The following is a 22,198-nucleotide window of genomic DNA, read 5'->3' as shown; positions in this document are numbered from 1 at the left end:
CGTAAGAGGCTCGACACGTGTCATCAGGGAATCACAAATTAAAACCAGGTATCTACTACATTCCTAACAGAATGCCAAAATCCAAAAAATGATAAATATCAAATGCTGTTAAAGATACAGAACAAAAGAAACTCTCATTTACTGCTGGTGAGATTACAAAATGGTACAGCCACTTTGGAAGACAGTGTGACAGTTTGTTACAAACCTAAACATGGGCTCGGCACCAGTCAGTAGTTAGGGACCAGGTACATACACCAAGGCTGGTGGGTTCAAACCCAGCCTGGGCCAGCTAAACAACAATGACAACTACAACAAAAAACTAGCCAGTGTTGTGGTGAGCGCCTATAGTCCCAGCTACTTGGGAGGCTGAGGCAAGAGAGTCGCCTAAGCCCAAGAGTTTGAGGTTACTATGAGCTGTGATGCCACGGTACTCTACTGAGGGCGACATAGTGAGACTCTTTCTCAAAAAAAAAAAAAAAGCCTAAACATGGTCACACACACCATATACTCCAGCAATCACAGCCCTCAGTTATCTATCCAAATGAGCTAAAAACTTACATGCAACAAAAACCTGCACGTATTCTCAATTGCCAAAAACTGGAAGCAACCACAATGTCCTTCAAAATCTAAATGGATAAACCATGGTATGTCCATTCAACGGGATACTACCCAGCACTGAAAAGAAAAGAGCTATCAAATCATGAAAAGATACAGAAGAATGAAAATGATTGTTGCTTAGGTAAAGCCTCTCTGAAAAAGCTACTGGCTGTATGATTCCAACTGAGTGATATTCTGGGGCAGGCAAAACCACAGTCAAAGATCAGTGGTTGCCAGGGGTCCGGGAGCGAGGGGAACAACAAACGGAGAACAGGGCACTTTTTGGGCAATGCAACTGCTATGTGATACTGCATGGTAGATAAATGACGGGACACACAACACAGAGAACGAACCCAAACTACAGAGTCCAATTAATAATAAATAACCTATCAGTGTTAACTGTAATAAACACTCCATACTAATGCAAGATGTGAACAACACAGGAACCAGGAGGAGAGAGGTGTGCAGGAACTCATACTATCTGCTCAATTTTGTGCAAATGTGAAACTGCTCCAGAAAGTAAAGCATTAATTAAAAAAAAAAAAAAAAGGTCCAAGCGCAGTGGCTCATGCCTATAATCGTAGCATTCTGAGAGGCTGAGGCAGGTGTATTGCTTTAGCTCACGAGTTTAAGACCAGCCTGAGCAAGAGTGATAACTCTGTCTCTTAAAAAAATAGCCAGGCTTTGTGGCGGGCACCTGTAGTCCCAGCTACTCAGGAGGCTGAGGCAAGAGGCACGTAAGCCCAAGAGTTTGAGGTTGCAGCACCCTACCAACAGTGACAAAGTGAGACTGTTTCAAAAAAATAAAACAAAATAAAATAATACAAAATAAAATAAAAATAAAAAAGACAGCACAGTAGAAAAAAAGGCCAAAGCCTTAACTGGAGCCTAGCAAAAGAGAACAAATGGCTGGTAAACATAAAAACCTTATTAGCACAGAACTCGGATTAGCAGGATGGCTACTATGGACAGACAGCACTGAGCGCTGCTCAGTCTACAGAACAAATGGAACTCCTTCACTGCTGGTAGGAGAGCAAACCGGTACAATCACCCTCGAAAACTGTTCAACAGTATCCACTGTGTCACAAAAATCCATCAAAGTTTCAAGAGCCAAAACCTGGAAATAATCCAGATGTCAAGAGTAGAAGAGTAACTGATGGAATATTTATACAATGGAATAATAACAACTATCAAGATTAACGTATTTCTGCTACACAATAGGAATAATCTCATAAAAACAAATAATGTATGAATAAAGCCAGAAAATGCTCTAAATTCACTTCAGTTTAAAGCCAACCTGTGTGATCATAAAGCAGGACGACAGTGACAAGGGTGACAGGAGCCCTGAGAGCTCGCTCTGCATGTGACCTCCCCATCTTGGTACTCCAGTCAACTAAAACATTACCAAATACAATAATAAAGAGGTTTCAAATAGACACATTTCTGGCTTCTCTTGATGATAAGATAGGGCAACAACTCAACACAGGAGAGTGGCCGCCTGCCCTGTGGGACAAAATAACAGCTCTGCAAGCCCAGAAAGAGCTTCTGACTGCTATTACCTGTTACCCTAAAATGCTTTGCTGCTTTGCATTACCTGTCTGACCTACAGACAACTGAGGATTGACTGCTGTATGAAGAGCACAGTCTTTGCTCCTGGTAGTTCATTAAATTACACAAATCCTTGATTTTAATCCACCAAAGCAAGGGTTTTTAACTAAGCTGAGAGACATTTTAGGGGAAGGCACCTCAGAGGTGTAGGCTGTCTACAAATCTCCTGACCTCCCTTGCTTCAACCAGACCCGCGTTGGGGCCCAGTGGACTACCTGGGGCAGTGGTTCGCAACTTGTGGATCACAACCCACAGGAACTGTATTAAAGGGCCTCAGCATCAAGAAGGCTGAGAACCACTGACCTGGGGGCTTTTCAAAGGCAAGCTTTGATGGGACCAAGAAGGTGAGGTCTGGTCACATGGATCTTTAAAAACTTCCCCAGGATGGGAGAAAAAGGAATTCTATGACAAAAAAAAAAAAAAGGTGTGAAAAGCACTAGCAGTCCTTGAAGGTAGAGACACTGCTTCTGCACACTGACAACGGAGAGCCAGATACACAACACCTACTCCTAAGTGTGGGACTGACTTCATCTAATAAGGAAGTATGGTTTCTCCCAAGCTAGTTGGGAAAGACCAAGATTTCGAACGCATGTTAAATTACTACTTAATTCCAGATTTATAAACTCTTTAAAGGTTATCCCATTACACTTCCTTCAAAATACTAAAGGTTTCCAAGTTTATACCTACCTAAAAAGTTCAACTGTGAAGAGCAGAGGAAGCTCCTTTAAGAAATCTCTTCATCCCTCAGATAGAAACCTGATATTGTTGGAAAGTTACTATTTTAAGCAGAAGCTGCTTCCCCTTTACTGTGGCCCAGGCTGAAGTAAGTATTCTACTGTTACCTACAGCCTGAGGACATTGCAGTCCCTGCTGCCTCCTGAAGGAGGGAAGGCCTACTACCCCAGCTTATCCTGCTAGTTAGTGCTCTGCCCTTGGGCTTCTGAATTCATCCCCCAAAATCTAAAGGCTGGTGCCTAAGGTGGCTTCACACCTATAACCCTAGCACTCTGGGAGGCCGAAGCAGGCGGACTGCTTAAGCTCAGGAGTTCAAGACCAGCCTGAGCAAGAGTGAGACCCTGTCTCTAAAAAACAGCCGGACGTTGTGGCAGGTGCCTGTGGTCCCAACTACTTGGGAGGCTGAGGCAAGAGAACTGCTTGAGCCTAAGAGTCTGAGATTGCTGTGAATTATGATGCCAGTGCACGCTGCAGTAGGTAACAAAGTGAGACTCTGTCTCCAAAAAATAAAATAAAAACTAAAATAAAATGCCTAAACTGGTAATATGATCACTAAAAGACTTGCTCTTTCCTTTGGCTCAAGCTCTACCTGTCTCAACTCTCTGGAAATGAACTAAGATTACAAATATCTCTCCAAAAGAAAAAAGAAACTCTGCAGGAAGTCAATTAAAGGTACAAACTGAGGGGGGAAAAAATCTGCACCATTCTGTTAGGAAAAAAATGACTGAAGTCATACTAGATTCCAAAATGTAGTTTCCATCAAGGCAACATTATTGCTTATTAAATGAAAATAATTATGATGAAAAGGGGCCTATCTCACTAGTCCTCAGAGCCCCAGGATAGTGCCAGCACACAGCAAATGCTCAATAAATACCCCCAACAACCCACAAGTGAGGAGGCTTCTTTAATTATGTCCTAAGCCAAGTATTTCTTTCTTCAAGGCATGTTTTTAGAGTAAGCTTATTCTCACTCATTTCTTTAGGTTTCAATTTTAGCATCATTTCTCCAGGAAGCCCAAACTTCAAGGGCCTGTTCCTGCTGCCAAGAACCATTTTCTACCACCATGGGACACAGAGATCATGTCTCCATCAACTCTGCATGCCAGCACGGTGCCCACCTATCACAGTAAGTGCTCTAAAAATAGCTGTTAAATAAATGAATTAACCTACATGAAGGGCTTTATGTGTATCAATGCAGAATCCCTTCAAGCTGTAGGGACTGTAACAAACTGGTCAACACACTGACATAGAGGGGTGGTCAACATAAGGAACTTCCATTACAGTACATGTGGTGCATGTCTGGTCTATGAAAATTTAAGGTCAGCTTAAAGAGGTGGTCAATGTAAGGAGGTAGTCAACTACAGAAGGTCTACTGTACATGTTTTGGACACAAAGATAGATCAAACTCTACCACTAGGTGGACCTTCCAAATACTTCTCTCTGAAAAATCCCTGTATACTTTACAGAGTTTTCTTAGGAATAAAATTCATAACAGCATAACAAAAAATAGATAAGAGTTTCGATTATAAAAAACATTGTTAACAAAGTAACGGATAGAGCAATGGGCCTCAAATTTGGGCTCAGGACCCCTTTACATTCTTAAATTTATTGATGTTCTCAAAGACCTTTAGTTGATATGGGTTTTATCTACTGACATTTGCCCTATTAGAAATAGCAATTTTAAAAGATTTATTCATTTAAAAATAAGTCTATTACCTGCCAACATACATATTTTTATGAAAAAAGTACATTTCCAAAAAAAATAGCAACAAGAGTTTTCATCTTTATAAATATTTTCAAGTCTGGTTTGATTGAAGACAGTTGGATCCTCATATCGAGTTCTGAGCTCGCTCTGTTGCAAGATGTTATTTTAGACTGGAATACATGAACCTAAGGCAGCCTCACAGTCCAGTGCCACCACCACCTTGACTCATGTGATGGTCTTAGCAGTTGCATCTACAATTACTTCAGTACAATTAGTGCAAATGATAACCAACTGAAAAAGCCAAATAGTTTTAGTCTCACTATAAAATTATTTACTTAAAAAATCCTGAAAGCATCTCAGGGAACTCCCAAAGGTTCATAAACCATGCTCTGAAAACCACTGTCGTATGTACCAAGTGGTGTAAAGGAAAAAGTTGCTTTTGAGAAGGTTAAAAGGCCTCTCTGAAGAAGCTAAAGCACTCAGAGCTACAAAATGAGCAAAAGGAGGTGATTTTTCAGAATAGAAAATAGCAAAGTCCCTTAGGCAAAAACTGCTATGGCCTGGTCAGCTAGGACCCTGTAGGAGAATGTTCATGCTAAAAGGATGTGGATTGATTCCACACCTTCAATAAAACGTGGCGATCAGATTTACATTCAAAAAGATCATATTCATTCAGACTCTCGAGTGGTAGGATTTCTAGGAGGCTAGCATCCACCTGAGAGGAAGCCAGGCCACCTGACCCTGGAGATGGGCAAAGGAGATTCAGAAGTTCATTTCTGAGACAGAAGCAACAAACTTAATTACAAAAGTGTGTTGGAGGAACAAGGGAAATGGGATCATGCTTGGGTTTGGAACTTGAAACATCAGGGGACAGTGATGCCAATGGTAAGATGGGAATGGGAAGGAGGAGCGTTCCCAGCCTGTCCCTGAAGTTTGACACTTTTTCTCTCACTAAGCCTCTTCCAAGTAACTGTAAGACACTGCCTTATTTTTGGCAGTAGGTCACCTTAACAAAAAAAAAACCAACACTGAATAGAGTAAGGCAAGGGCAAAGCAGTGAGAGGCAATAAAGACCTCCTTCCAGTCACCATCAGCCTGCATCAGAATTCAGAGCAGTTACTGTCCAGCTAAACATCTGCACACCTGCATCATCATCCAGCCCACATGTCTCCCAGCAGTCCACAAGGCCGACAGGAAGCGTGCAGACTCTTGCTGACATTCACCTCTGCAAGGTCCACCCTAACTCCATCAAAAACAACAGCAATCCCTAGTCTGGTACATCCTGTACTAAGTTCACATGGATTCCCACTGGTTATCTTTCTTCCTAACGGCTTCAGAGGACAGTAACGCGTGCTTTTGTGGTTTCCATACCCCACATGTTCTGGGGCATCTTTGTTCTTCCGTAGTTAGCCTCAGTTTACTCATTACCCGACCCAAAAAAGGGGTAACACGGAGTCACTAACCTAAGTAACCAGTTAAATTAAAATAGAACTAAATGGAAGTCGAGGCACACTGGCCGATTCCTAGCCACTGTGGACCTTGAAAGTTCCCCTTCAAAATGCTTTCCACACGCTGGAGAAACCTCCAGGTGGCACTTCAGCACCAGGGCTGCTGGGACTAAGTACCAGTAAAGAAGTGTCTTCCAGGACTAGAAATAAACTACCGCCCTGCAGCGGAGTCAGGGCCTTCCCCCTGCCTGCTCCCCAGACTCCTGCAGCAGCAGCAGGTGCGCCGCCCACAGCACGGCAAGGGGGGGGCGACGTGCAGGGAGGAGCGGGAGGGAAGGGGGGAGGCGAGCGGGGAGCCGGGGGCGGGCGGGGTGGGCCCGTTTCATGCGTTCCTCCTTCCCTGGAAAACAATCCGAGTCATTTCAAGAACATGGCAAACCACCACCCAGTACAAATTACTGCGGGAAAACACTTCCTAGCGTCTACTGAGTGCACGGCCCAAGTTCCCTCAGACCACGCGGGCGCCTACAGTGTTCACGGCCCGCAGCAGCTCCCTGAGCTGTCCCCGCTCTAGCCGAGCGGGGACGCCGACCCGCGGGGACGCGGGGCGCGGAGGGCAGCGGCGTCCGAGGGCCCCGGCCAGGCTGCCTCCCGCCGGCACAGGCCCTCCGCCTCCTGCTTCGGGGCGAGGGGAGCCGGCCGGGCGGCTGCTTTCCCACAACTTCAGCGTCTACCGCGGCGGTGGACGGAAGGAGGGAGGGAGGGAGGAGGAACAGAAGGGGGAAGTGCGAAGGGGAGGGAGAGCGGAGAGGGGGAAGGGAGACGCTGAAGAGGGGAGGCGGAGGGGGAGAGAGAAGGAGCGGGGGAGGGGAGGGGAGGGGAGGGCAGGGCAGAGAGGGAGGGGGCGGCCGCCAGCGCCCTCGCCTCCCGCCTCCCGCCTCCCGCCGCCGCTGCCGCCACGGCCCGGCCCAGGAAAGTAGGCCCAGCGCGCGGAGGGGCCGCGCCGCCTCGCCCGTATCATTCCGCCCGCGCTGCGGCCCGCCCGGCCAGTCGCGGCGGCGGCCCGGGTCCGCGCGGCCCGCGCCCCCGCCCCGGCGCTCCCGGCGCCCCCCGCGCCGCATCCGGGCACTGGCGGGCGGCCCCGCGCACCGGCCGCCGGCGGGTCGGCAGGGCGGGCGGCCGCCGGGCCTTACCGGAGTCGCCACGCGCCTTGCTGTCCCTGGGCTTCGGGGGGCGGCCCCGCGGCATCGTCGGCGCGGCGGACCACCCCTCACTCGCACACTCACACACACACGGGCGGCGACGGGGGCGCGCACGCGCGGGCACCGGGGCGGGGGCGCGCCCGGCTGGCGGTGGGGGCGGGCGGAGCGGCCCGGCGGCGGGCGGCCCGGTGCTAGCGCCGCCGGGCTCACGGGGGGAAGGCGCCCGAACGCGCGGACGGGAGCGCTCGAACCGCGCCGGCCTCGGCGGGTTCCATGGCCCGCGGGCCGCGGCGGGGGCGTTGGGCGCGGGGCGCGGTGGGGGCGGCGCGGGGCGCATGCGCGGCGCCGTCGGGCCCGGCGCGGACGCGGGCGAGCGCGGCGGTCAGCTGGCCGGGCGCTGTGGGCCGAGGGGTCCGGGGCGCTAAGGCGGCGGGCCGAGGACGTCCAGGGTCAAGGGTGGCGGGCAGGGAGCAGCGAGCCCACAGGCCCAGGGCCGGCCAGCCCCGTCCCGGAGCTGGAAACAGGTTTCCTGCAAGGTAGAGGCCTTGGCAGAGCGGGGAAAGGAACCGGAATGAACCAAGGGAGCTTCGTATGCCGAGCGCTTAACACGTTGAGTGTGTTTACATGTGTCCCTTTAATTACCGTGAGAATTTGGGAGCCTTAGCACCCCAGTTAGAAAGGCCTTTGAGCGCATCTCTGCGCAGACTCTACTTGTGGCCAAAGGCCTGGAACCCTAAGTCACGAACTCAATAATGCTCCTTTCGTCCCATGTAATGCGTTAAAATTGACAGTTTCAGATGCCTTGATCTTGTGTTTTGGGTTTTGCACGGTATAACTTCGGCAAAATGTGACTCACTAACGTGCCAGCCAGGCAGGGGCTGACTTGACCAGGGAAGGAAGGATCATTTGCTCAATAAGCCAAATGCAGTCTAACATGATCTTGCCATCCAGAGTAAGATAAATTAAAACAGTAAATAATGATTGGCAACTACCTGTAAGATACTGTAAAGGAGTACAAAAGTGAAACGATAAACCGACCCGAAACTGGGAACCTAGTGGGGCAAGAAAGACCCAAAACTGGTTAAACTGTAACAGATGCTTTTGAGTCCCTGGAGAACTTTGAGATCAACAAGATTAATTACAATTATACAGATAGGAAAGATGCTTTTTGTAAAGATGAATTTAAATAGAGATGGTTAAAAAAAGGGCATTCCAAGTGGAGGCACCAAGTCAAGAAGGGAAAAAACAAATTAAGGATCTTTTATGTGTCAGGAGCGTTATGTGTGCATGTATGTTTACGTTCATTCAATTCCTTGGGGAGAGGGGAAGAAGGCTCATAATCCATTTTTAAAAAAAGATCTAAAGGTGGGGCAGTTATTTAACTTATGTGGTTATTAACTCCAAGTCAGTGAGTAAGGATTTAATAATTATTATTTTATTAACATCTGTTTTTGAGGGTCCCTTACACTTTAGTAATTTATGTAAAATGCCTGTAATCCTGAACAGTCATTTGAAGTGCCATTTTATGGTTGAAAATATGGAGGTTGGGAGGGGTTAAGTAATTTGCCAAAGGCCACATAGCTTGGAAGGAGACCCAAGACTCAAACCCAGATCTTCTTATCTCTTAATCCTTTGCTACTTTTAGTTGCAGTGAAGCAAGAATCTACATAATAAGTGTAGACAAAATTAGACTTTGCATATACATTGAAGTAGGATATAAGGCTGAAAAAATTGGGGACAAACTACAAAAGTCCTTGGACATATAAATCAATTCGGATTATATGCATACATGAATTCATATCCTATTCAGAAAAGGATTTGGAGCAATTTACAAAAATATGTATCAGGGTAAAGTAAATAGAAGAGATCAGGATGAAGGAATAAAGAACAAAAAGTCAAAAATAGGGTGTACCTAAACTAATTGAACCAAGTCTTACATAGTTATAAAATGTGAGTTAGAAGTTGGACTCCAGGTCTCTTATTCCAGGAAAAGAGAAAGGCATAATTATTTACAAGATTCGCACTTACTCATAAAATCACACAAATCTGAGATTTGGGTAATGCATATTTTCTCTGAGTGCTGAGAAAATTGTCTCTTATGGTTTTCATAGTTATTACTTTATATAATTACTAAAGTTCATAAGGTAAAAGTGCTGTAATAGAGTCAGCACTAGCTTCAGCTATGTTCTTACCAGAGTTTTATAAGATTATTTTTAATAACATCCCTTAACAGAAGATGAATGTCTAATACCAAAGCAAAATTCAGTAAAAGCCAAGTCCCAAACAATACAAAGACAGTTTTCTCTGGATCGGGCTGAAAATATGGATAAGCAGGTGTTTGTTGCAAGAACCTCAGATATCTTTGATTTATCTAGACTTGTTTCCAAAACAAACAAAAACATTGACGTATAAAGCACCTTATCTCATCCACTTCAAACTTAACCTTCCAGCAGCAGCACCTGCGTTTCTCCTTGGGTGTTGCCTGTCCTCCACTCTCGGGGGCACTAAATATGTTCCCATTTCATCATATCCTTGATGAGTGCTCCAGTTCACAAAGAGGAAAGATGTGTGGACCCGCATGAGTCACCTGTAATCACAGTACTTTGGAAGGCCAAGGTGGGAGAATTGCTTAAGCCAGCGGTTCTTAACCTGTGAGTTGCGACCCGCAGGAACTGTATTAAAGGGATGCGGCATTAGGAAGGTTGAGAACCACTGGCTTAAGCCTAGGCACATAGTGAGACCCAGTCTCTACAAAAAAAATGCATAGCACTTTAATAATATCCCACCCTTTATAGAAGCTGGTCCAACTCTGTCCCCTATGCCCAGGAGGGCATCAAAACTGCAACCTCCCTGGATATAAACAAAATTGCTATCCATGCAAAACAGTCACAATTACTGACTTGTCTTCTCTTGGATTCTGGCTTTTGAGCACTTTGTGATCCTCAGTGGGAAGCTTGGTCTGCTTCACCTAGTCCCTTGTTAGCAGGAGAGAAATGCCTCAGGTCCAACCTTTCCGAACTATTTCAATCAGGTTCCCTTCACACCACCCCATCCCTTCCCAGACATGACTGCAAGGTCACAGTGACCGCCATGTTAAGCACAGTGGTCCTGTCTAGGTCCTCCTTCACTTAACCTGCAGGTGCATCCTGCGGTGAGCTGCGTCCTCCTCTGACTTCACGCCTTTCTTCTCAGCCTTGGCTGCTGGTACCCACCTGGGCCTTCTGCTTCACTCACCCCCTGATGATCTTGATCTCAGTCACATGACTTCCCACGTTGGCACTGAGCTGTGGCTCTACCTGCATCTCTCTAGCTGAACTCAGGCTGCAGCCCAGACGTTCAGGAAAAGAGAAAAGCAGACATTTCCTAACATACACTTCAGGCACATTGATGGAAGCACTCAGGGAGGAGTGACTCAAAGCGGTGGCTAGAATCTGGGGTCTGGACATGAACTTAGGGAAAAGAGGAAGGAGAAAGGACACTGACAGAAGGTAAAATCACTAGAGGAACAGCAATTGGACCCTTGGGAGAAGAGGTGGGAGATCTGGTACTCTGGGGCAGTGGGTGTGGTGCCTTTTGGGAGGGGATTTATGACAACTGAGTTCTTCCAGGACACTCTGCTTTTAGTCAGACAAGGGATTTCAGAAATTCAAATCCTTTTAGCTCAAGTAATTTGTATGCCCAATTGGCATGCTTTGGGTGAGGTCTGGCCCTTCACTGGCCGCTGACCAGTCTCCCTGCATCGTCCTCCTTGACCCCTTCTCCTAAAATGGAGCACACCCTCCAGGGCTCTGTGGGGATCTTAGCAAGGACACACAGCATCTGTGAAGTGCTTGGCAAGCATGTTGACAAACAGCTACCCCGAGTGCTGGTCACATTGCAATGTCAGGGCAGCTCCCACAACCTCCTTCAGCCTGTTCAGTGAGCTGAGCCCCTCCTTTCTAGGATGAAAACTCAAAAAAATTCCATTATTTTTTCTTATCATTCATAGGTAATCAAATGTCTTGATCACTGTAAGTTATAAAGTCTTGATTTAATCCAGCATACCAACTTTCTAATTGTTAATCAAAGGTAAACTCCCCCCTTGAGTTGGGAGTTGGTGTATTTCCTTTAGGTGTTGCAGGCTTCTCTCTTTCTTCATAATATCTGGACTATTTCTAACTTTTTTTTTTTTTTTTTTTTTTTACAGAGTCTCACTCTGTCACCCAGGCTCAAGTGCCATGACCTCAACCTAGCTCATAACAACTTCAAAATCCTGGGCTCAAGCAGCTCTCCCTCGCCCTCCTTAGTAGCTGGGACTACAGGTGCCCCCCACCACACCTGGCTAATTTTTTAGTAGAGATGGGTCTCCGTTTGCTCAGGCTGGTCTCTAACTTCTGAGCTCAAGTGATCCTCCCATCTCAGCATCCCAAAGTTCTAGGGTTATAGGCATGAGCCACTGGGCCCAGCCCGGCTATTTCTGATTTCTAAAAGCTTTGCTGAGATATAAGTGACATACCTTGGAGTACATGTATTTTAAGTTTACAATCTGATACATTTTAACACACATATACACTCACAAGACATGAGACATTAGATCAAGGTAAGGTATGCATCACCTCAGAAGACCTCATTTTCTTACAGTGATTCTCAGAGATCAATGTCCTTTGCTGTCTGATGTCTTAAGTCTTGAGAGCTATTGTGTCATACATGTTGTCCAATAATAAAAAAAAGGCTTAAATCTAGTCCATTTCACTGAATATTGAGGTGGAAGACCTGTCTTTTTTATCTTTTATTTATTTATACAGTAGAACCTCCATATTTGACCACCTACCTACACTGACCACCTCCTTAAGTTGACTTAATTTTCATAGACTGGACATGCCGCACGGGTACTCAATGGAAGTTTCTTATGTTGACCACCCTCATATGTCAACTAGTTTGTTACAGTCCCTTAGGTGGTCAACTTACAGAGATTCTACTATATATTTATGTTTTGTGGAGACAGAGTCTCACTCTGTCACCCTGGCTGGAGTGCAGTGGCATGATCATCGCTCACTGGGGCCTTACATTCCTGGGCTCAAGCCAAGGTCCTGCCCCAGTCTCCTGAGTAGCTGGGACTACAGGCACACCACCATGCCCAGCTGATCTTTTTTAATTTTTCTTTTAGAGATGGAGCTAGCTAGCTATATTGCCCAGACTGGTCTGGAGCTCCTGGCCTCAAGTGATCCCCCTGCCTTGGCCTCCCAAAATGCTGGGTTTACAGTCATGAGCCGCGGTGCCTGGCCTATTTTTTTAAGGGAATGATTGAATGGCCTGATACATTAGTCAGGGCTCTTCAGAGAAGAAGAACCAACAGGCAACATGGAAAGATCCAAGAGGGTGTTTATTCAGGAGCTGGCTCACATAGCCATGGAGGCTGAGAGGTCCCACTCTCTCTAGATGCAAGTTGGAAACCAAGGGACGCTGGTGTTAAGTTCCAGAGACCAAAGGGTCAAGAACTGGGGGCTAAATGTCCAGGGGCAGGAGAAGATGGAAGTCACAGCTTAAAGGAAGAGAGCAAATTTGCCCTTCCTCAACCCTTTTTGTTCTGTCTGGTGATGCCCAGCCTCACTGGTGAGGAGGATCTTCCTTAACCGTGCTACTGACTCAAATGCTAATCTCTCAGGAAACACTCCCACTGACACTCCCAAAAATAAGACTTTACCAGCTATCTAGGTATACTTTAACTCATTGACTTAACGAAGAAAATTAACTATCACACTCATTAAAAGTGTTAAAAGTATTGAAAGCAAAGGAAATTAAAGATGATCAACTTGAGCAGTGGATTGGAAAACTGTCTCAGCCCTGCTGATTTCTGAGCCCTTCAAGGAATAGTTGATACGATCCTGGAAAAGAAGTCATAATTGGAAGCCTTGCACTTCTTGACCTACTTCAAAGCTACAGTAATCAAAGTAGTGTGATACTGACTTAAAGACAGACATTCAAACCAGTGGAATGGAATAAAAAGTCCAGAAATAGATTCATATACATATGGTCAAATGATTTTCAGCAAGAGTGCCAAAACAGTTCCATGGCCAAAGAACAGTCTTTCAACAAATGATGATGGAAAAACTGGATATTCACATCCAAACAAACGAAGCTGGACCTTTCCACTATATATCATAAAAATTAACTAAAGATAGATCAAAGACCTAAACCTAACTTAGGGGCTAAAATATTAAACTTTTAAAAGAAAACTTCAGGACATTGAATGTGGAAAGAACTTCTTATATATGAGGCCTAATAATTTTGCAAACTCATCCTAGAAAAAGTGCTGCATATCTCATCGTGGAGTATCAAGTCCTCCCCTTGGGAAGCTCTGCACTGATGCCAGCACCCAGTCCACCCTTCAAAGCAATTTTGAAACACTTTTTCTGGAGCTGTCATTGTATTACCCTTAATGTCCTGAATGTCATCAAAATGAAGATATTTCCTTTATCTTCAGGTAAAGAAAAAAGTCACTGGGGCCAGACCAGGTGAGTGGGGAGGGTGTTCCAATCCGATTATGTGTTTACTGGCTAAAATCTCCCTCACAGATAGTGTTGTGTGAGCTGGTGCATTGTTGTAATGCCAAAGCCAAGAATTGGCGAAGAGTTCAGGTTATTTTTTATTTATTTATTTATTATTATTATTATTATTTTTTGTAGAGACAGAGTCTCACTTTATGGCCCTCGGTAGAGTGCTGTGGCCTCACAGCTCACAGCAACCTCCAACTCCTGGGCTTAGGTGATTCTCTTGCCTCAGCCTCCCGAGTAGCTGGGACTACAGGTGCCCGCCACAGCACCCAGCTATTTTTTTGTTGCAATTCGCCAGGGCCAGGTTTGAACCTACCACCCTTGGTATATGGGGCCAGCACCCTACTCACTGAGCCACAGGCGCCGCCCGAGTTCAGGTTATTTTTGTTGAACTTTTTCATGAATGCTTTTCTGCACTTCCAAATAGTAAACTTGGTTAAATGTCCATTTGGTTCAAATTCATAATGAACAATCTCTCTGATATCAGAAAAGGTTAACAACACTGTTTTGACTCTTGATTTGGACTGACAGAACTTTATAAGTCACGGAGAACTGGCTGACTTCCACTGTGCACCATGACGCTTTGTTTCAGGATCATATCGGTACACCCATGCTTCATCACCAGGGATAACACAGCCCAGAACACTGTCTTGCCTCTCCTAAATGTCTTGGCAAAGTTCAATCTGCTTTTGTTCGTCACTGAGTTCCTTCAAGACCATTTTGGCACATACCTTTTTCTTTTTTTTTGTCTTTGAGACATCACAACTCACAGCAACCTCAAACACTTGGGCTTAACTGATTTTCATGCCTCAGCCTCCCAATACCTGGGACTACAGGTGCCCACCACAACTCCTGGCTATTTTTTCATTGTAGTTGTTGTTGTTTGGCGGGCCCGGGCTGGGTTCAAACCCACCAGCTCCCATGGATGTGGCTGGCACCCTAGCCACTGAGCTACAGGCACCAAGCCCACACACCTTTTTCGTATCAAGATTTTCAACTAAGGTTTTCCTGTTTATTGATGTTCACTTGATCTGTTATGATTCTCACAGTCACTGATGATTTGGATGCACAATTCAACAAATTTTTGCAATGTGTTCATCAGTTGTATTCATTACTGGCCACCCTGACCTCTCTTCATCAATGACACTTGCTGTCTCCTCAGAAAAACATTTACTCCATTTGTACGCTGCTATTTCACTACTGCTCTTGCCAGAAGTGAAGAAATTTAACAGGAAATTTAATGTTTGTTGCTCTAATTTAAGCTCTGACATTCTTGTGATGCACACAAAAATGCACAACAATAACAAACACCACTCTGCAAGACGCCACCCACAAAAATACACAACAACAATAACGAACGCCGCTCTGCAAGACGCCACCCACAAAAATACACAATAACGAACGCCACTCTGCAAGACGCCACCCACAAAAATACACAACAACAATAACGAACGCCACTCTGCAAGACGCCACCCACAAAAATACACAACAACAATAACGAACGCCATTCTGCATGACGCCACCACAGGTCGAAACAAACTCAGCATTGAGACACTGATACACCAAGGTTATGGACCCTCAGTGAGCTGTTTGTACAGTGTTGCCGTGCTTCCAACATAAGTGCACAGTGGCAACTTAGTGAACTTCATTGTCAGACCTCATAGGACATCAAAAGCACAGGCAACAAGAGAAAAACTCCATCAAAATTAAAAGCTTCTGTGCATCAAAGAGCACTATCAGATGGTATGCAGTGGCTCATATCTCCTAGCATTTCGGGAGGTTGAGGCAGGAGTATTTTTTTGAGTCCAGGAGTTTGAGGTTACAGTGAGGTATGATGGGCCCACAGCACTCTAGCAACAGAGAGACTCTGTCTCTTAAAAAAATTAAAAAAGGAAAGAAAAGACATTATCCACTATTACAGAGTAAAATGGCAGCCCACAGAATGACAATATATTGCAAATCTTATATCCGACAAGGGATTAATACCCAGAATAGATAAATACATCTCATAAACAACAATAATAAGACAACCCAATTAAAAAATGAGCAAAGGACGTCACGAATCATTAGCAAAATGCAAATCTAAACCACAATGAGACACCCATTTGGGTGACCATTATAAAATTTTAAAATTAAAAACATGCAAAAAACAAAATAAGTGTTGGCAAGAATGTGGAGAAATTGAGACCCTGGGGTTCTGCTGATGGGAATGTAAAATAGCACAGACCTTTCAGAGACCCGTCTGTCGGTTCCTCAGCAGATTAAAAATAGGATTATCATATAATCCAAAACATACCCAAAATAATTGAAATCAGGGTCTCAATCAGAAATTTGTTCACACATGTTTATAGCAGTTTTATTCACTGTAGCTAGAAGGTGGAAACCCAAATATCCATTGGCCAATGAATGTATAAACAAAATATGGTGTGTACGGATAATGAAATATTATCCAGCCTTTAAAAAATGTAATTCTGACAACATGGATAAACTGTGAAGACATTATGCTAAGTAAAATGTTAGTCACAAGAAAAGAAATACTGTATGATTCCACTCACACTCAAATTCATAATTCATAGAGACTGTAAGTCGAGGGCAAGTGCCAGGGGCCGAGGGGAGAATGGAGCATTAGTGTTTTGCTTTGTTTTGTTTTGTTTGACAATGCAGGTCTTCAATTTACTTATTTTTTTCTAGTCAAATGAGTTTTGACAAAAGTAATAAGTGCAGATTTTACTATCACATTAAAATGTTTCTTAATCAAGTTCATTAGTATATAAAGGAAATATTTCACTAGAAATAATTTTTCAGCATATCCTCAAAATACGTTCAACTTTTTGCAGGGGGGAGATCCAAGCGTGAATTAATCAAATCAGGATAACTGGATCCGTCACCTCAGGCATTTATCATTTCTTTGTGTTAGGAACATTCCAATTCCACTGTCTTACTTATTTTAAAGTGTACCCTAACTTATTATTGACTATACTCACCTCATTGTGCTGTCAAATGTTACTCATTCTATCTAGAGAGTGGTGATGGTTGCAAATGAGTGTGAACGCCACTGGACTATACACTTACAAATACAAAAATGGTAAATTTTGTATTATGTATACTTTACTAATTTTTTTTTTTTTTGAGACAGAGTCTCACTTTGTCATCCTTGGTAGAGTGCCATGGCATCATAACTCACAGCAACCTTACACTCTTGAGCTCAAGTGATTCTCTTGTCTCAGCCTCCCACCTAGCCTGGACTACATGCACCCACCACAGTGTCTGGTTATTTTTAGAGACTGAGGTCTCCCTCTGGCTCAGGCTGATCTCAAACTCCTGAGCTCAAATAATCCACCCTCCTCAGCCTCCCAGGGTGCTAGGATTACAGGCGTGAGCCACAGTGCCTGGCCTTTCACTAAAATTTTTTAAGTCATAAATATAATCTTTCAAGTCATCTTTCCTATAAGGCAGAAGTCAATTTTACCTCTAGTTAAGAAAATTCATTCTCGGGCGGCACCTGTGGCTCAGCGAGTAGGGCGCCGGCCCCAAATGCTGAGGGTGGCAGGTTCAAACCCAGCCCCGGCCAAATTGCAACAAAAAAAATAGCCGGGCGTTGTGGCGGGTGCCTGTGGTCCCAGCTACTTGGGAGGCTGAGTCAAGAGAATCGCCTAAGCCCAAGGATTTGGAGGTTGCTGTGAGCTGTGTGACGCCATGGCACTCTACCGTGGGCGATAAGGTGAGACTCTGTCTCTACAAAAGAAAGAAAATTCATTCTCATTTCTATGGACAAGAATTATTTGCATGGCTATCAATTTTACATACTCTAATTCCTACCAACAGAGAAGTAAGTAACTCATTAATAGACAAAGTAGCAAGTGTTTTAAAATCATATAATTCCAGAGGGTCTGCCCCGCACTGCACAGAAAGCAGTCCCTTCTGCTGGTGTCCAAGTCTAATCATATTTCAGGGCAAAGCAGAGAAAGCTGCTTTCCTGGAGCTCAGAGTATGGTCCCAGAAAGTGAAGGTCTAAGGCCTAGTCACACACCCAGGAGTCAGATGTCAGATTGTGAATGTGGTTTGGTTTTTGTTTGTTTAAATACCTGTTTCTTAGTCAGCATTTCTGTTATTTCATTTGTGACATTACAGTATCATTTCCCGTTAAAAATGCCTCTTTTGTCCACTAACCAGAAACATTTCTGAGGGCAGGTTCATTGTTTTATGCCTAGAGCCCAACCTTGAGCCTAGGGCATTTTATTGTATTTATTTATTTTTTTTTTTGTAGAGACAGAGTCTCACTTTATCACCCTCGGTAGAGTGCTGTGGCATCACAGCTCCAGCAACCTCCAGCTCTTGGGCTTAGGCGATTCTCTTACCTCAGCCTCCCAAGTAGCTGGGACCACAGGCGCCTGCCACAACGCCCAGCTATTCTTTTGTTGTTGTTGCTGCACTTTTGCCAGGGCCAGGTTTGAACCCACCACCCTCGGTATATGGGGCCGGCACCCTACGCACTGAGCCACAGGCGCCTAGGGCATTTTAAAGCCGAATGAATGGGCCAGGCAGGGTGACTCACGCCTGTAATCCTAACACTCTGGGAGTCCCAGATGGCCAATTGCTTAAGCTCAGGAGTTCAAGAACAGCCTGAGCAAGAGCAAGACCCAGAGTCTACTAAAAATAGAAACATTAGTCCAGCATGGTGGAGGTACCTATAGTCCCAGCTACTGCGGGGGCTGAGGCAGGAGCGTTGCTTGAGCCCAAAAGTTTGAAGTTGCTGTGAGCTATGACGGCACTCTACCCACGGTGACACAGTGAAACTCTGTTTCAAAAAAAAAAAAAAAAAGTCAAATGAATGAATGATTGAATGAACAAATGAACATGGCTATATGGAGCAGCTGTAATCTACACTTGATCTTGAAGAGCTGGACTATTTTCTCAGGCAGAGCAACAAATATTGGTATAGAATGTTCTAAAGAAGAAGCACTTCACTAAAGAAGACGATTCATCATAGAGTGAACGAGGGCGAAACCGGTCCATCAAATTAGGATGGGTCAGATTATGGGGGGATTTGAATATCAGACATGGTAGTTGGAATTTTATCTCAATAGCACTGGGCAAGCTTTCTGGCGCTAAGCAGAGCATGGCAGCTGCTTTTACAAAGACCTGCTTACGGAGGGGCTGCTGTAGTTTTCTATACCTTTCTTTATAATGCACATTTCTTTAGATAAGGTTTCATTTTATATACCTATTAATGTCAAAAACTATAGAATTTTTCCACAGAATGTGAGGGAAACTGAAAATACATTTATTTTCGTTATAGTCATTAAAAAAAAATCTGTGGGCCAGAAACTAGGTTAGCTCTTATTGTCTTATACAAATCTCTCTTCTGATGGGTGGAAAAGCGGGATCCCAGAGAATTTACTTGGTTTACATAAAACTAAACAATAACAACACAAGAAACAAAGTTCCCAGAAATACGGTGAAAAGTACGAACTTCTTCTCGTAAATGTGAAGACTGAGCTCTGATTACAGAGATCACGAAGTGTGCCAGCCACTGAAATACTTAGCTTGGGCAGCATATGAAAGTTTGAATGCAGAAATGGATAATGGCCAGACTGTGTACGTTACGGACCAAGAGGGTCTGGCTGCCCGTCACGGTCAGCCAGATGCAGAGACGGGGATCAGGTCCACCAAATTTTATTTTCAGTAAGCCAGCAATTCTGGAGAACAGTGAGAGTAGCCTCTCAATTCTGTTCTGTCTCAGTTACTGTTCTAATGATTTTTATAATGGGAATATCAGGAAACAAACCTAGAAAATGTTAACTATATATGACAGAAAACAACATCAAAGTAGTTTTTGCTCTAACGATGCAAAGTGTTTAGACAACATAAAGGTAATTTTCACTTAAACGAAAAATCTAAGAGAATCGTCAAAGAAAACATATTATCAAAGTAACCTTTATCAATATCACAATACCTATTATCTGTGTGTGATTACTTCCTCAAAGTCTCCTGAGACAAACATCCTCACAGTCATGGTGAAAACTAGAAAACCACGGGGCTGTGGGAAAGACTGTGAGCTGAGCAGACTGGGTCAGCGGTGCTGACTCAGATTAGCTTCTCAGACTCCATCTTACAGAAGCTTTACTGGCTTCATATATAAAAATAGAACTTTGACTCACAACCTATAGCAACCTGTCCAGGAACCAAACCCTCACCTACAATAAACAACCCAGCCGTAAGCCTGCTGTAGGTCAGGCTTACAGGAATCAGACTGCTAGCTGTAGGGACTGTCTAGGAGGCTGGATACTAACTTCAGAATGGCGAATTGCTCTTCTCGTGAGATTGGTCTGTGTTCATTTCCACACACAGTCAAGCCTGATGAATTGTGATCTTCACGACAGTTTATTCACGTCGCCATGGTTGACAGCACACAGTTAGGAAGCAGGAACTTGGGCAATAAGAATGACAAGGCTAGGTCAAGGTTAGAACAAATACAAGTGGTTTTTCTGAGTGACAGCTGGGTCCCCTAAGGATTGCTGCTCCAGCTACTTCATAAAGCTCTACACCACCAGGCTCCTGGGGAGGACGTCACCAAAATTTCTCAATGCCTTGGTTTTTGATTTACTCTGATAATGTTCTCTATATTTGTAACTTTTAGTTTGTACGCTAATGATGGCTTCCTTCTGTTTTTATCAGGTGCAAGAAAAAAGCTTGTCAAGTTAAAAAATCATTAATCTCCAAGGAATAAGGAATTTTCATAGACCAGATCTCTAGTCCATTGTCAAGACTGATCAAAGACTTCCCTAAAGGAGATACTGGAAAATAACCTATTTGCCAGTAATGTGGTGGCCTCATGGAAAAAAAAAAAAAAAAAGAAGAAGAAGAAGAAAAAAAAGAACCTAAATGAAAGAGTTTCCAGCATTGTTAAATTCTTTTTTTTTTCTAGCACCCAATAATTTAAAGAGTTAATGGACCACATGTAAGTATCATTTTGGGGGGAAAACTAGTAGAAATCATTGTCTGGCACACAGGGAATCATAATTAGAAAAGGACTGAGATCAAATATGTCATGTCTGAGGGTGTGATGTTGGGATGCTATCTAACATCTCTTCTTTTTTTCTGAAACAGAGTTTTACTCTGTCACCCTGGATTGACTGTTTATGGCATGCTAGCTCACAGCAACCTCAAACTCCTGGGCTCAAGCAGTCTTCTTGCCTCAGGCTCCATGGTAGCTGGGACTACAGACACCTGCCACCATGCGCGGCTGATTTTTTAATTTTTAGTAGAGACAGGATCTCGCTCTTGGTCAGGCTCGTCTCGAACTCCTGATCTCAAGCAATCCACCTGCTTTGGCCTCCCAGAGTGCTAGGATTATAGGCAGGAGCCACCTCGCCCAGCCTTATCTAAGCCTTTTTATCCATAAAATAGAGGAAGATTATTTATGAGGTTGGTATCAGCATTAAAGAAATGAATGTGGCTCAGTGCCTGTGGCTCAAGCGGCTAAGGCACCAGCCACATACACCTGAGCTGGCAGGTTCGAATCCAGCCAAAGCCCGCCAAACAACAATGACAGCTGCAACCAAATGACAGCCTGCAGCTGGGCATTGTGGCGGGCACCTGTAGTTCCAGCTAATTGGGAGGCGGAGGCAGGAGAATCGCTTGAGCCCAGGAGTTGGAGGTTGCTGTGAACTATGATGCCATAGCACTCTACCCAGGGCAACAGCTTGAGGCTTTGTCTCAAAAAAAAAGAAAAGAAAAGAAATGAATGTACATTTGTGCTTCAAAGGATTACATACAATAATCTTTATCGAATAAATGACAGCTACAGTAATTAGCACCGTTACTGTCACCCCTTTCCAGGCTTGCTTTCACTGTTCAAAACCCACAACCCTAGATAAAGACACTGAAAGACTTCATTCCAGGGCAGCCATGACCGTTATGCAAGGTTCAAGGCCCCCTTCAATGGGACTCTGCCATGGGGCAGAGGGATTGGGCTCAATTCCAAATACAACAAGAAAAAGTGGGTGTTCATAGGCAAGGAGCAGGTAAGGGGGTCAGTGGATAGAAATTACTGAGAGGAAACATCAGAGGTTAAGGGTTACTGTGGCTACACTCACCTAACAAGATTCTTGCTGAAGGTGGGCTGGGCCATCTGTCCTCGTCTTGGGTTGGGGGAGGGTGAGGAGCATGAGGAGATAGTGAGGGTGAGGCTTCTGGATAAACTGACTAAGCAGGATTCTGCCCAAAGTGGACAATGCAGGTGACACAGAAGCGCAGAAGTGAAGACCCAGGGGAAGGTGCTCAGCGGTGGCTGAGTGGCATGGTGGGGAGACAGTCCCTGGTGTCCCTGATTTCCACACCTGGGATTAGCTCTGGGCATGCTGGGTCG

The 22,198-nt window shown here is 44.7% G+C and overlaps 1 protein-coding gene across 4 annotated transcripts in view; it reads right to left on the bottom strand.

The window, feature by feature from the left end:
• ZNF236 (zinc finger protein 236) overlaps positions 1–7,433 on the bottom strand; it is a 139,471-nt gene extending 132,038 nt beyond the window's left edge. For 3 of the 4 annotated variants that reach the window (XM_053571722.1, XM_053571726.1, XM_053571723.1), the window contains exon 1: positions 5,788–6,198. In XM_053571722.1, coding sequence (XP_053427697.1) covers positions 5,788–5,863 — 76 coding nt within the window. In that variant the 5' untranslated portion in view covers positions 5,864–6,198. Of the gene's footprint in view, positions 1–5,787; positions 6,199–7,285 lie in introns of those variants that run through there. The other variant, XM_053571725.1, reaches the window with a different exon arrangement.
• Between the last annotated feature and the right edge of the window lie 14,765 nt (positions 7,434–22,198).

This window comes from Nycticebus coucang, chromosome 19, assembly GCF_027406575.1.
Source record: "Nycticebus coucang isolate mNycCou1 chromosome 19, mNycCou1.pri, whole genome shotgun sequence".
In the NCBI taxonomy this organism is placed as follows: Eukaryota; Metazoa; Chordata; class Mammalia; order Primates; family Lorisidae; genus Nycticebus; species Nycticebus coucang.
The sequence above is the reverse complement of the archived record's forward strand: the minus strand, read 5'-3'. Positions and strand labels throughout refer to the sequence as shown.